The sequence below is a fragment of the Pseudophryne corroboree genome, chromosome 5 (assembly GCF_028390025.1).
Source record: "Pseudophryne corroboree isolate aPseCor3 chromosome 5, aPseCor3.hap2, whole genome shotgun sequence".
Classification (NCBI taxonomy): Eukaryota; Metazoa; Chordata; class Amphibia; order Anura; family Myobatrachidae; genus Pseudophryne; species Pseudophryne corroboree.
The window spans coordinates 589,342,160-589,355,447 of record NC_086448.1 but is presented as its reverse complement, the minus strand read 5'-3'; the positions used below and the strand labels follow the sequence as shown (position 1 = coordinate 589,355,447).

The window sequence follows — 13,288 nt, the reverse complement described above, 5'->3', positions numbered from 1 at the left end:
ATGGGATCGGAGGGAATAGGTAGACCAGCCGGTAAGGCCAAAGTGACGTCAGTGCATCCACTGCACTCGCCTGAGGGTCCCTGGTTCGCGAGCAGTAGCAATGAAGCTTCTTGTTGAGGTGAGACGCCATCATGTCGATCTGCGGGTATCCCCATCTGTCGACAATCTGTTGAAACACATGAAGATGAAATCTCCACTCCCCCGGGTGGAGGTCGTGGCGACTCAGGAAGTACGCTTCCCAGTTGTCCAATCCCGGAATGAAAATTGCGGACAGTGCTCTTGCATTTCTTTCCACCCAGAGAAGTAATTTTGAAACTTCTCGCATGCAGGCCTTGCTTTTTGTCCCTCCTTGTTGGATTGATGTACGCCACTGCCGTGGCGTTGTCCGACTGTACCTGGATCGCCCGATCCCTGAGCAGAGAGGAGGCCTGAAGTAGAGCATTGTATATCGCCCATAGTGCCAGAATGTTGATCGGATAGAGGGCCTCTTGGGCAGACCACCTGCCCTGGAACTGCGCCCCCTACGTGACAGCTACCCATCTTCATAGACTCACATCCGTCATGAGGAGGGTCCAATCCTGAATCCCGAAATGTCAACCTTCCAGCAGGTTGGAAGACTACAACCACCACAGGAGCTAAATCCTGGCCTGTGGTGACAGCTGAATCATTCGTGCATCTGGAGATGTGAACCGGACCACTTGTTCAGGATGTCCAATTGGAAAGTTCTGGCATGGAACCTGCCGAACTGTATTGCCTCATACAAGGCCACCATTTTTCCCAACAACTTTATGCAAAGACGAATGGAAACTCGAGCAGGACAGAGAACCATGCAAACCATCTACTGAAGTGTTCTCACCTTGTCTTCTGGGAGAAACACTCTTTGAGCTACAGTATCCAGTATCATACCCAGAAACGGGAGCTGTTGAGAAAACTGTCGATTGAGGATCCACCCGTGGTGAGACAGAAGTTGGATAGTGTGATCTATATGAAGCAATAGAAGCTCCCTGGAACTTGCTTTTATGAGGAGATCGTCCAGGTAAGGGACAATGTTGACCCCCTGGACTCTGAGCTGGAACATCATTTCCGCCATCACCTTCGTGAACACCCTCGGAGCTGTAGACAGGCCGAAGGGCAACGCCTGAAACTGGTAGTGATCGTTCAGTAGGGCGAATCCTAGACAGGCCTGATGAGGAGGCCAAATCAGGATATGCAGGTAGGCGTCCTTGATATCCAGGGACACAAGGAATTCCTGTTGTTCCAGGCCCACGATCACCGCTTTCAAAGATTACATCTTGAATTTGAAAACCTTCAGGTAAGGATTCAAGGACTTCAGATTCAAAATGGGTCTCACAGACCCGTTTGGTTTTGGCACTACAAACAGACTGGACTATTAACCTTGTCCTTGTTGTAGCAGAGGTACTGGAATAATGACCTGGAACTGGACCAACTTGTCGATGGCCAGTAGTAGCGTAACACGCATATTTTCCAAAGCTGGCAAGCCTGATTTGAAAAATTGTTAGGGAGGACCACCTCGAACTCCAGCTTGCAACCCTGAGAGATAAGGTTCCTTACCCAGGCATCTTGGCAGGAACCATCCCAGATGTGTCTGTAGTGATGTAATCGAGCTCCCACCGCGAGATCTCCTTGGGGTGGGTGGGCACTGTCATGCTGAAGTCTTAGCGGAAGCTGAACTGGTGCTCTGGTCCTGAGAGCCGGCAATGGCTGGTTTCTTAGGCTTACCTCTGGAGCCTATAGCTGCATTGGAAGCACCCCGGGCCCTAGATCAAAACTGGAGGACCGAAAGAACTGAGTAGACGGTCCCAAGAAGGTACATCTAGCAGGCGGAGCCCATGAAGGGAAAAACATGGATTTCCCAGCAGTAGCTTTGGAGTTCCATGCATCCAATTCACCTCCAAAGAGCCATTCACCAGTGAAGGGAAGAGATTCCACAATCCACTGACGCAACCATATGGCTCTGCGTGCAGACACCACTATAGCAGTGGTCCTAGCATTAATATTGCCACTCTCTTTAAGGGAGTCACAGAGGACTCCTGACGTGTCCTGAATGTGTTTTGGAAAGTTACAGTAGTAACCAAGGTCATATCCCCTAAAAGGCCCTCCTGAATCTGAGTAGCTCATGTACGAATGGCACGCGTCATCCAGCAACCAGTAATGACCGGCCTTTGAGCTACACCTGCAGCAGTGTAGATAGATTTTAGAGTGGTCTATATTTTTGTATCTCCCCGGTCCTTTACCGTAAAAGAGCCCAGAGCAGGGAGCACCACCTTTTTATAAAGGTGAGGGCAGGGCCGAAACTAGGATTTACGGCACCCGGGGCAAGGCAGGAATTTAGCGCCCTCCCCTCCCGAAAAAAAAGAAAATACAAAAAATTATAAATAATAATGAATAAATAAAATAATAAAAAAATAGATAAAACAATACAATAAAATAGAATAAAAAAGACCGACAAAATTCGAAACTATGCCACCCAATGCAACCTTGTTCTCATTACCAAGCATAGCAATACCCCTCATTAACAGAGGAGAGGTGGAGAGATATGGAAGAAAGGAGAGGGAGAGAGAATATGCTTCATAATAACCTTCAGACAGGCAGACCCCAGTAAAACACACACAGTATATATATATATATATATATATATATATATATATTTTTTTTTTTTTTTTTTTTGAAAGAAGCAGGGAGCGCCGATAGTGCATTAAAAGTGTAACAATTTATTTAAAACACATCCAAATACGATGATCAAATAAAACCCGTACCATAAAAGGCGGTTAAACCACCGCTTGTATAACCAGCATGAAATTATCCCACAATACAACTCAGCATACGTGATTCAGTATCCATACGTCAGACCACGCCCATACGCGTTTCGTCATCAGACTTCGTCAGTGGGCTTGGTCTGAAGTCACAATCTCATTATTTAAATACACCCTGCAGCACTCTGATTGGCCTATGCAAGATGTCTTAGAACAGCTACAAATCATCTATACAGCAGCTGATCCATATTAAACCAATGGATTCATTTATCAAATAGTACATTTTATACGTGTCTAAACGATTAGGAAAGAATCGTTTAGACACGTATAAAATGTACTATTTGATAAATGAATCCATTGGTTTAATACTGAATCACGTATGCTGAGTTGTATTGTGGGATAATTTCATGCTGGTTATACAAGCGGTGGTTTAACCGCCTTTTATGGTACGGGTTTTATTTGATCATCGTATTTGGATGTGTTATAAATAAATTGTTACACTTTTAATGCACTATTGGCGCTCCCTGCTTCTTTCAAAATTTCTCGGCAGGATCATTACCCGTTCGGAATCGGGTCTCTGGTGGGGAAGCAACAGCTGGAAATCCCAGAGGTGCACTCTGATAAAGACTAATCGACCAGTGAGACTGGGTGTCAGTGACTGTGAGAAACTGTTGATTCTTGTTCAGCCTGGGACTTGTAGTTCCACGGGACTTTTAACTTTTCCTTGTCCATTGCGCTCATACATTTTTCATATATATATATATATTTATGTGTGTGTGTGTGTGTGTGTGTGTGTGTGTGTGTGTGTATATATATATATATATATATATATACACATATATGTATATATAACACATTTTAAATATATATATATATATATATATATATATAATCTGTAGCTGTCACAGTGGTAGAAATAAACAGTCTCAGCATGATATATTTAGTATATGTATGTATATATATATATATATATATATATATATATATATATATATATATATATATAAACTACTTTAAATGAGCTGCAGGGGTTAACACCAGTCAGGGTGAGGGAGTGTGTTTGCCTGTGTGTTTTACCTCTCCAGTCCTCTCACTAATCAGACGGAGGTGAAGGGTGATGGTCTGCTTCGATCAATCACTGCTGGTGTCAGCGACTCAGCAGCGGGGCTGAATGTAGGGCTGCGTGGGGCTGAAGAAAGCTCAGCAGCAAGTCACAGGGCGGGTGGCTTGCCGTTCAAGATAGCCGACTACTGCAGCTCCAGCGGCGGCCATCTCTCTGCAGGGTGAAATGCCTCATGGGATTTGTAGTCTCTCTGTTACAGCTCCAAGTGTAACCAGTAACAGACATGACTACAAATCCTATGTGACTCCACTTCCTTCTCTGCTGTATCAGACGCAGACGGATCCCAGCGCCCTATCCAGTCCCGCGCCCGGGTCACATGCCCCCCTAGCCTCCTCCCCCCTAGTTACGGCCCTGGTGAGGGACTGAGACATCTACCGATGGAGATTCTTTCCAGGATTACCTGCCTTCAGGGGCAAATGGGAAGGTATTTAAAAACTTTTCGTACACTTGATATTTTTTATCTGGATTTTTTCAGGCTAATTTAAATAAATCATCCAATTCTTTAGAATCAGGGAAGGTGACAGTCAGTTTGTCTTGTGGGAGGAAAAATGACTACTTATTAGTAGCATCCTCCAGGGGGAGCGTTAACACATCCCGTATAGCCAGTATAAGGGTTTCAATACCCTGTGTAGGGGTGGAGTCCCCGCTTATGGGGTCCACATCATCCTGTATATCATTATTACTATCTGATAGAAGTGCAGGTAAAGTACGTTTTTGCGCACCTGTAATGGACAGGGAGGGATGTGTAGCAGCTAGATTTGCCACTGTTTGTTGCATTTCCTGAGTTTTATTGGCATTTGCAGTGAGTTGAGATGACATATCAGACATCAGTTTTGATAGACCCCAGCCAGGAGGGCTCTGGACTATCCCCCACATTGTTATACTGCATTGCTCACATGATATTGAGTCAGATGAGCTAAGGGAAAATCTAGCAGCACGCACTGCATAACTTCTGTTTTACCATTGTAAAAGAAAAACAGGTACAATACACATTAAACACAGCCTGAAATACAATACAAGCCTGCCTTACTGCATGTGAGAGGAGACACAGGAGAGAGGACACCAGCGCACCCAGCGCTGCACAGCCCCAGTGAGGCTGTCAGTGTTTTATACAAACACAAGTCTGTCTAATGAAAAATCCCTCAGAGGGATGATATTTGTGCATAAAATATTGTCTCTCCCCTTCTACACCCTGTACCAGTGATCCAGCGCGTGACCATTATGGAGGAGCTGTGCGAGGCTGCTGCTGCTGCTTATGCAGAGGAAGACGCCAAAATGCCGCTAAGCCCGCTCTGATGTAGCTCCGCCCCCCACTATGGGGCCGGAGCTACTGTGTAATTTTTATACTGGCCAGGTCTCCTAAATGTTAGTAACCTTACATAAATGCTTGGTGCCATGTAATAAGCCAGTCTCATACATGGGTCAAAGTGGTTCCCCCCCAGGAGGGACCCGTACGCCTCACCCGCGCTTTTGCAGCAAAGCGAACCGGGGGACCCCCCCCTAGCGGGGTCCCAGTTATTTATATAGCGTGCACATATTCCACAGTGCTTTACAGAGCATATTTGGCCATTCACATTGGTCCCTGCCCCAGTGGAGCTTACAATCTATATTCCCTACCACATGTACACAGACACACATTCATACTAGGGTTAATTTTTGTTGGGACCCAATTATCCTATCAGTATATTTTTGGATTGTGGGAGGAAACCAGAGTATCCAGAGGAAACCCACGCAAGTACCGGGAGAATATAAAAAACTCTGCACAGGTAGAGCCATTGGTGGGAATCGAACCCAATGATCACCTTCAGGCAGCGTTAGGGGTGTGCGGCATGCTGCGGCTGCGACAGCCAAGGCGCCATGCCCTGCTGAACAAACAGCCCCTCAGGACCGTGGTCATGCAGCGGGGAAGCGGCTCTGCACCTCAAGAGGCCGGTGACCGCCCCCCCTAACTCCAACGGTTCCACGGGACGGCCATCAAAGTACCTCTCATCCCACTCCCTGTAGCCGCCGCACCGCTCCCCCTAGGCCGCCGCTCACATCAATCCGACTTTTTTAAAAGTCGGATTGAGGTTGTCGGAAACGGGTCCAAATCCTGTTGGATTTGGCCTTGTTTCCGACAAAAGCACGTGGATCCGCGGCTATTCCGCCGATCCACGTGTTTTCTGACAAGTCGGGAATTCCCGACTTGTCAGAAAAAAACTGCCTCTAATGAATAGGTCGGAACCCATTTCCGACCTATTTCTGTCGGAAGCTGTCGTATTCAATAAGCTTCCGATACTTATTGAATACCCCTTTATGTATTCATTATATTAAACATACAAAATAAACTAACTGTTAATTGATGCTTAAAAATGTTTTAATGACAGGGGCAACATTCCTGATTTCTGATGTGCGGACCATTTACATAGTCATAAAATAACAAATGCATTCTCAGTCATAAAAACATTGTAAGCACCAGTTAATATTGATTACCATCTTCACCTACTGCCACTATTCTGAAAAGAAGAAACGTCATTTATTAACACCTCTAAAGGGCTGCCCTGAGAATAACTGTTTAATGTGAATCTGCACTATGGACATTTCCTATCATGGTCAGTTTTTCCACAGCAACAGCAAAGGTGTCTTGTGCTTTTTCCAATTGCAGATTATACACAAAATTGGGTATAAGCAAGCCTTCCTAAATACCAGGACTACCCTCGGTGCCCTCAATACATATTTATTTATTATTATTAACAGTTTCTTATATAGTGCAGCATATTCCGTTGCGCTTTACAATTAGAACAACAGTAATAGAACAAACTGGGCAAAAACAGACAGACATAGAGGTAGGAAGGCCCTGCTCGCAACCTTACAATCTATGGGTATATATGCTGTATCCGCTAGAGATTCTGGTGAAGATGTGCTGGCCAGTGAGAGCCAATAGACTGTATGTATAAAAGTTAGTGACCAATAGGGTTATGATTTTACATCTTTAACTCTACGTAAAACCTTAGATGTATATGCAGAATTAACCTTAACTATGCATTTTTAATTAAGACATTCAAACTTCTAATTAAAGGCAGACATAAACGGCTCATTCTAATACAATAAGACCATAAAATTAACATGGTATGCATTCATAGAATATGCTAAAAGCATTCATAAAACAGTGTACGTAATTGCTGTATATAAAATGCCGGTAGCATATGGAGTGACATAATTTATGCACAGCTCATACAAATGTCTTTGAGGTATGTGACACCATGAAATATGCAACCAAATGCAATGCAGTGGATCGTACCCACGTGATGGTGTATAGCAGAGTATATCCGGAAGATACCCTGCTATAGTGCTATGGCTCCCAAGTGATTCAGACAGGTAAATTCCACCAGTACGTCACATCATGCGGAGGATGAATCCAACGCATTTTGAGATCCCCTCTTCCTTCCTAAAGGCTATTCTTAATCTCCATTACCCCTTTTACAAATTGTAGACCATTAGAGGTGTCTGTATTTAATCATGTTGCAGGATATCTTGCAAACATTTTGCTATTGAGCTACTTATTGCTTATATTTTGTTTCTGCTATATGTTGGTGCTGCAGTGTGAGAGGAGGAGGTTAGTAGCAAGGAGGTTTTCCTTCTATTTTCCTGTGTCCTGAAAGTGGATTTTAAACACTAGTTTTACCATCTCTCTTTCCCTAACTGGATTCAGGGAATGGGATTCACAATAATAGCAAATTAAAATTGAATATTTTTAATCGACTTGTGATTTCTTTTGGCAACCAAACAATGTGATCTTTAAGGTAGGAATAATAAATATAATAATAATAATAATAATAATAATAATTTGCAATATCATACTAGAAAATAGTAGGTAGATAACTATAAAAAAAAAAATGAAATAAGCCTAATATACAGATGTGTTTTCATACATCTAGCCTCAATGTGCCTGGCATATGTGAACCACTAGGTCCCATGCAACTCTGTTAATTTCAGGCATCTTTTTGTTGAACATGCGTCTTAGTTGCAACTACTAGGACGCACGAGGAGACTGTGGTGATTAATCTGATATATGACACACATATTGTGTGTGACTAAGTCTGTATACTGCGCACAGTGGAACCTGTATTGGAAAAAAGCTGCAGCTGCTACATTGTAGCACTTCATATACAGATTTAGAGCCTCAGTCACACACAGATATACAAGGTTCACATTATCAAATGAATCAGCAGTTTCCTCCTGCTTCCTAGTCACATTGTGAGGCATTTTCAGCCAAAAATATGCAAAGATGATGTGCAATGCTAGCAGAGTCTCATGAGACCTGGATCGCTAAGAAGGACTGCAGCAATGATGTATGAGGACATAACAGTATCTGTACGCTGAAGGCAACATATTTTGTAATGCTCAAACACATGGCCATATATTCAGTTTAATTTACAAGAACTTTAATTTAATTTGGCATTTCATTTATTTGGTTGAAGTACAGTCTACCACTTTAAAGGTCATCAGTTTGAGGATTTTTTTGTGGTGAAGTTAATCATTTTTACCTTAACAATGTCAAGAGAATATTTATAAGTCTCTGATCTCACAGCAGGCATCCAGTGGGACATCAGGCGCAGCAGTACTTTCTGACTCTCCTCCAGCAGTACAGGGCCACTCTGTGCAGAATTATAGCTATTTGAACACAAATAAAACAATGCAAAGTTTAGGGAATAAAAGACAATTAAACTCTTTATTAAAATAATTAACCTTTCTTCAGTACTTGACTGGTTGTTTCAGTCACATATACCAGTTGAAAAGTACCGGTTTGTTTTCTTTTAGTGTTGGAGAAGGATGAAGCGAATCAGAATGGAGTGGCGATGTGTCCAACAAAACACTAAACAATGGAGGCTTGATTTAGTCACAAGCAGGTAGTACAGCCTCTCTGTTCGACAGTTTTTACGGGATGTCTTTAGCATCCCGATGGACGAGATGCCAGCGGTCATGTGACCGATGCCGGAATCCTGATACCTCTCTGGAGACCGGCACCGGAAGACAGACAGCAAACATCCCGAAGGTAAGTATCGGGGTAACTTTTAGGGTTTGGGAGCTGGGGGTGTGTTAGGGTTATGCACTAGGGGGGTGTTTGGGTTAAGCACTGGAGTGGGGGGGTTATCCCTAGCCACCACCCCCTGAGGGTTAGGGAGAGGTAGGGGGCGATTAAAATACTTACCCCCTCCGATGTCAGGATCTTCAATGTCGGGATGCCAGAGTCGAGCATGTGACCACCGGCATCCCAAAGCCCGGGATATCATACCAAACCCGCTTTTACAACTACAATAAAAAAAAACTCTATAACATGAAAATCAAAAATGCAATAGCATAAGTAGAGCAAACAAAGGAGCAGTGGTTTCCAAACTGTGTTTTATAGTAAACTGGGCTGCATGATTATAGGTTGGGCCATTCACTACCTTAGCCTTAGTGAAACAGTATGTGGGAATTTACTTCACATACATCAGTGTGCTCACTCCTACACTTCCCCTCTATTCTTCGCCCCCTCTTTCTTCGCCACGTGGCTTCATCCACACAGAGACCCTGATTCTGAGTACAGTGTAAAACAAAAAAAGAGAAAGTAATTATGCACCTGGACTTTATATAGCAATGCTAGGGGTGCAGATAATAAGAATTTACTTACCGATAATTCTATTTCTCGGAGTCCGTAGTGGATGCTGGGGTTCCTGAAAGGACCATGGGGAATAGCGGCTCCGCAGGAGACAGGGCACAAAAAAGTAAAGCTTTACTAGGTCAGGTGGTGTGCACTGGCTCCTCCCCCTATGACCCTCCTCCAGACTCCAGTTAGGTACTGTGCCCGGACGAGCATACACAATAAGGGAGGCATTTTGAATCCCGGGTAAGACTCATACCAGCCACACCAATCACACCGTACAACTTGTGATCTAAACCCAGTTAACAGTATGACAACAGAAAGGGCCTCTTAAAGATGGCTCCTTAACAATAACCCGAATTAGTTAACAATAACTATGTACAAGTATTGCAGATAATCCGCACTTGGGATGGGCGCCCAGCATCCACTACGGACTCCGAGAAATAGAATTATCGGTAAGTAAATTCTTATTTTCTCTATCGTCCTAAGTGGATGCTGGGGTTCCTGAAAGGACCATGGGGATTATACCAAAGCTCCCAAACGGGCGGGAGAGTGCGGATGACTCTGCAGCACCGAATGAGAGAACTCCAGGTCCTCCTTTGCCAGGGTATCAAATTTGTAAAATTTTACAAACGTGTTCTCCCCCGACCACGTAGCTGCTCGGCAGAGTTGTAATGCCGAGACCCCTCGGGCAGCCGCCCAAGATGAGCCCACCTTCCTTGTGGAGTGGGCTTTTACAGTTTTAGGCTGTGGCAGGCCTGCCACAGAATGTGCAAGTTGAATTGTGTTACAAATCCAACGAGCAATCGACTGCTTAGAAGCAGGTGCGCCCAACTTGTTGGGTGCATACAATATAAACAGCGAGTCAGATTTTCTGACTCCAGCCGTCCTTGCAATGTATATTTTTAAGGCTCTGACAACGTCCAACAACTTGGAGTCCTCCAAGTCGCTAGTGGCCGCAGGCACCACAATAGGTTGGTTCAGATGAAATGCTGATACCACTTTAGGGAGAAAATGCGGACGAGTCCGCAGTTCTGCCCTATCCGAATGGAAGATTAGATAAGGACTTTTATAAGATAAAGCCGCCAATTCAGATACTCTCCTGGCAGAGGCCAGGGCTAGTAACATAGTCACTTTCAATGTGAGATATTTCAAATCCACCTTTTTCAATGGTTCAAACCAATGGGATTTGAGGAAATCTAAAACTACATTTAGATCCCACGGTGCCACCGGAGGCACCACAGGAGGCTGTATATGCAGTACTCCCTTGACAAAAGTCTGGACCTCAGGGACAGAGGCCAATTCTTTTTGGAAGAATATTGACAGGGCCGAAATTTGAACCTTAATGGATCCCAATTTGAGACCCATAGATAATCCTGATTGCAGGAAATGTAGGAAACGACCCAGTTGGAATTCCTCCGTCGGAACCCTCCGATCCTCGCACCACGCTACATATTTTCGCCAAATGCGGTGATAATGTTTCACGGTGACTTCCTTCCGTGCCTTAATCAAGGTAGGAATGACTTCTTCTGGAATGCCTTTCCCTTTTAGGATCTGGCGTTCAACCGCCATGCCGTCAAACGCAGCCGCGGTAAGTCTTGAAAAAGACAGGGACCCTGCTGTAGCAGGTCCCTTCTCAGAGGTAGAGGCCACGGTTCGTCCGTGAGCATCTCTTGAAGTTCCGGATACCAAGTCCTTCTCGGCCAATCCGGAACCACTAGTATTGTTCTTACTCTTCTTTGCCGTATGATCTTCAATACCTTTGGTATGAGCGGCAGAGGAGGAAACACATACACTGACTGGTACACCCAAGGAGTTACCAGTGCGTCCACAGCTATTGCCTGTGGATCTCTTGACCTGGCGCAATATTTGTCCAGTTTCTTGTTGAGGCGAGACGCCATCATGTCTACAATTGGTCTTTCCCAACGGTCTATTAACATGTTGAAGACTTCTGGATGTAGACCCCACTCTCCCGGATGAAGATCGTGTCTGCTGAGGAAGTCTGCTTCCCAGTTGTCCACGCCCGGGATGAACACTGCTGACAGTGCTATCACGTGATTCTCCGCCCAGCGAAGAATCTTGGCAGCTTCTGCCATTGCACTCCTGCTTCTTGTGCCGCCCTGCCTGTTTACATGGGCGACCGCCGTGATGTTGTCCGACTGAATCAACACCGGCTTTCCTTGCAGGAGAAGTTCCGCCTGGCTTAGAGCATTGTAGATTGCTCTTAGTTCCAGAATGTTTATGTGAAGAGACTTTTCCAGACTCGTCCATACTCCCTGGAAGTTTCTTCCTTGTGTGACTGCTCCCCAGCCTCTCAGGCTGGCGTCCGTGGTCACCAGGATCCAATCCTGAATGCCGAATCTGCGGCCTTCTAATAGGTGAGCCTTCTGCAACCACCACAGAAGTGACACCCTTGTCTTTGGTGACAGGGTTATTCGCAGGTGCATCTGCAGATGCGACCCTGACCATTTGTCCAACAGATCCCTTTGGAATATTCTTGCATGGAATCTGCCGAATGGAATTGCTTCGTAAGAAGCCACCATTTTTCCCAGGACTCTTGTGCATTGATGTACTGACACTTTTCCTGGTTTTAGGAGGTTCCTGACCAGATCGGATAACTCCTTGGCTTTTTCCTCTGGAAGGAAAACCTTTTTCTGAACCGTGTCCAGAATCATTCCTAGGAACAGCAGACGAGTTGTCGGGATTAAATGGGATTTTGGAATATTCAGAATCCACCCGTGTTGTCTTAGCACCTCTTGAGATAGTGCTAAAGCTGTCTCCAGCTGTTCTCTGGACCTTGCCCTTATTCGGAGATCGTCCAAGTATGGGATAACTAATACGCCTTTTCTTCGAAGAAGAATCATCATCTCGGCCATTACCTTGGTAAAGACCCGAGGCGCCGTGGACAATCCGAACGGCAGCGTCTGAAACTGATAGTGACAGTTTTGAACAATGAACCTGAGGTACCCCTGGTGTGCGGGGTAAATCGGAACGTGTAGATACGCATCCTTGATGTCCAAGGATACCATAAAGTCCCCTTCTTCCAGGTTCGCTATCACTGCTCTGAGTGACTCCATCTTGAACTTGAACTTTTTTATGTAGAGGTTCAAGGACTTCAGATTTAGAATAGGCCTTACCGAGCCATCCGGCTTCGGTACCACAAATAGAGTGGAATAATACCCCTTTCCTTGTTGTAATAGGGGTACTTTGACTATCACCTGCTGAGCGTACAGCTTGTGAATGGCTTCCAACACCCTCTCCCTTTCGGAAGAGACGGTTGGTAAGGCAGACTTCAGGAAACGATGAGGAGGATCCGTCTCTAATTCCAACCTGTACCCCTGAGATATTATCTGCAGGATCCAGGGGTCTACCTGCGAGTGAGCCCACTGCGCGCTGTAATTTTTGAGACGGCCCCCCACTGTCCCCGAGTCCGCTTGAGAGGCCCCAGCGTCATGCTGAGGTTTTTGCAGGAGCCGGGGAGGGCTTCTGTTCCTGGGAAGGAGCTGCCTGTTGGTGTCTCTTCCCTCTTCCTCTGCCTCGTGGCAGGTACGACAAGCCCTTTGCTCTCTTATTTTTGTAGGAGCGAAAAGGCTGCGGTTGAAAGGTCGGTGCCTTTCTCTGTTGGGGAGTGACTTGAGGTAAAAAAGTGGATTTCCCGGCAGTAGCCGTGGCCACCAAGTCTGATAGACCAACTCCAAATAACTCCTCCCCTTTATACGGCAAAACCTCCATGTGACGTTTTGAATCCGCATCGCCTGTCCACTGTCG

At 45.2% G+C, this 13,288-nt stretch overlaps 1 protein-coding gene and 1 long non-coding RNA gene across 4 annotated transcripts in view; one reads left to right on the top strand and one right to left on the bottom strand.

The window, feature by feature from the left end:
* Nucleotides 1-13,288, bottom strand: part of RTTN (rotatin) — a 660,131-nt gene that overhangs the window by 427,706 nt on the left and 219,137 nt on the right. For all 3 annotated transcript variants that reach the window (XM_063923387.1, XM_063923386.1, XM_063923388.1), the window contains exon 15: nt 8,424-8,550. In XM_063923387.1, the coding sequence (XP_063779457.1) occupies nt 8,424-8,550 (127 nt within the window). The remainder of the gene's footprint in view (nt 1-8,423; nt 8,551-13,288) is intronic.
* Nucleotides 4,238-13,288, top strand: part of LOC134928086 (uncharacterized) — a 33,562-nt gene continuing 24,511 nt past the window's right edge. The window contains exon 1 of the long non-coding RNA XR_010177825.1: nt 4,238-4,321. This is a non-coding gene — a long non-coding RNA (uncharacterized LOC134928086). The remainder of the gene's footprint in view (nt 4,322-13,288) is intronic.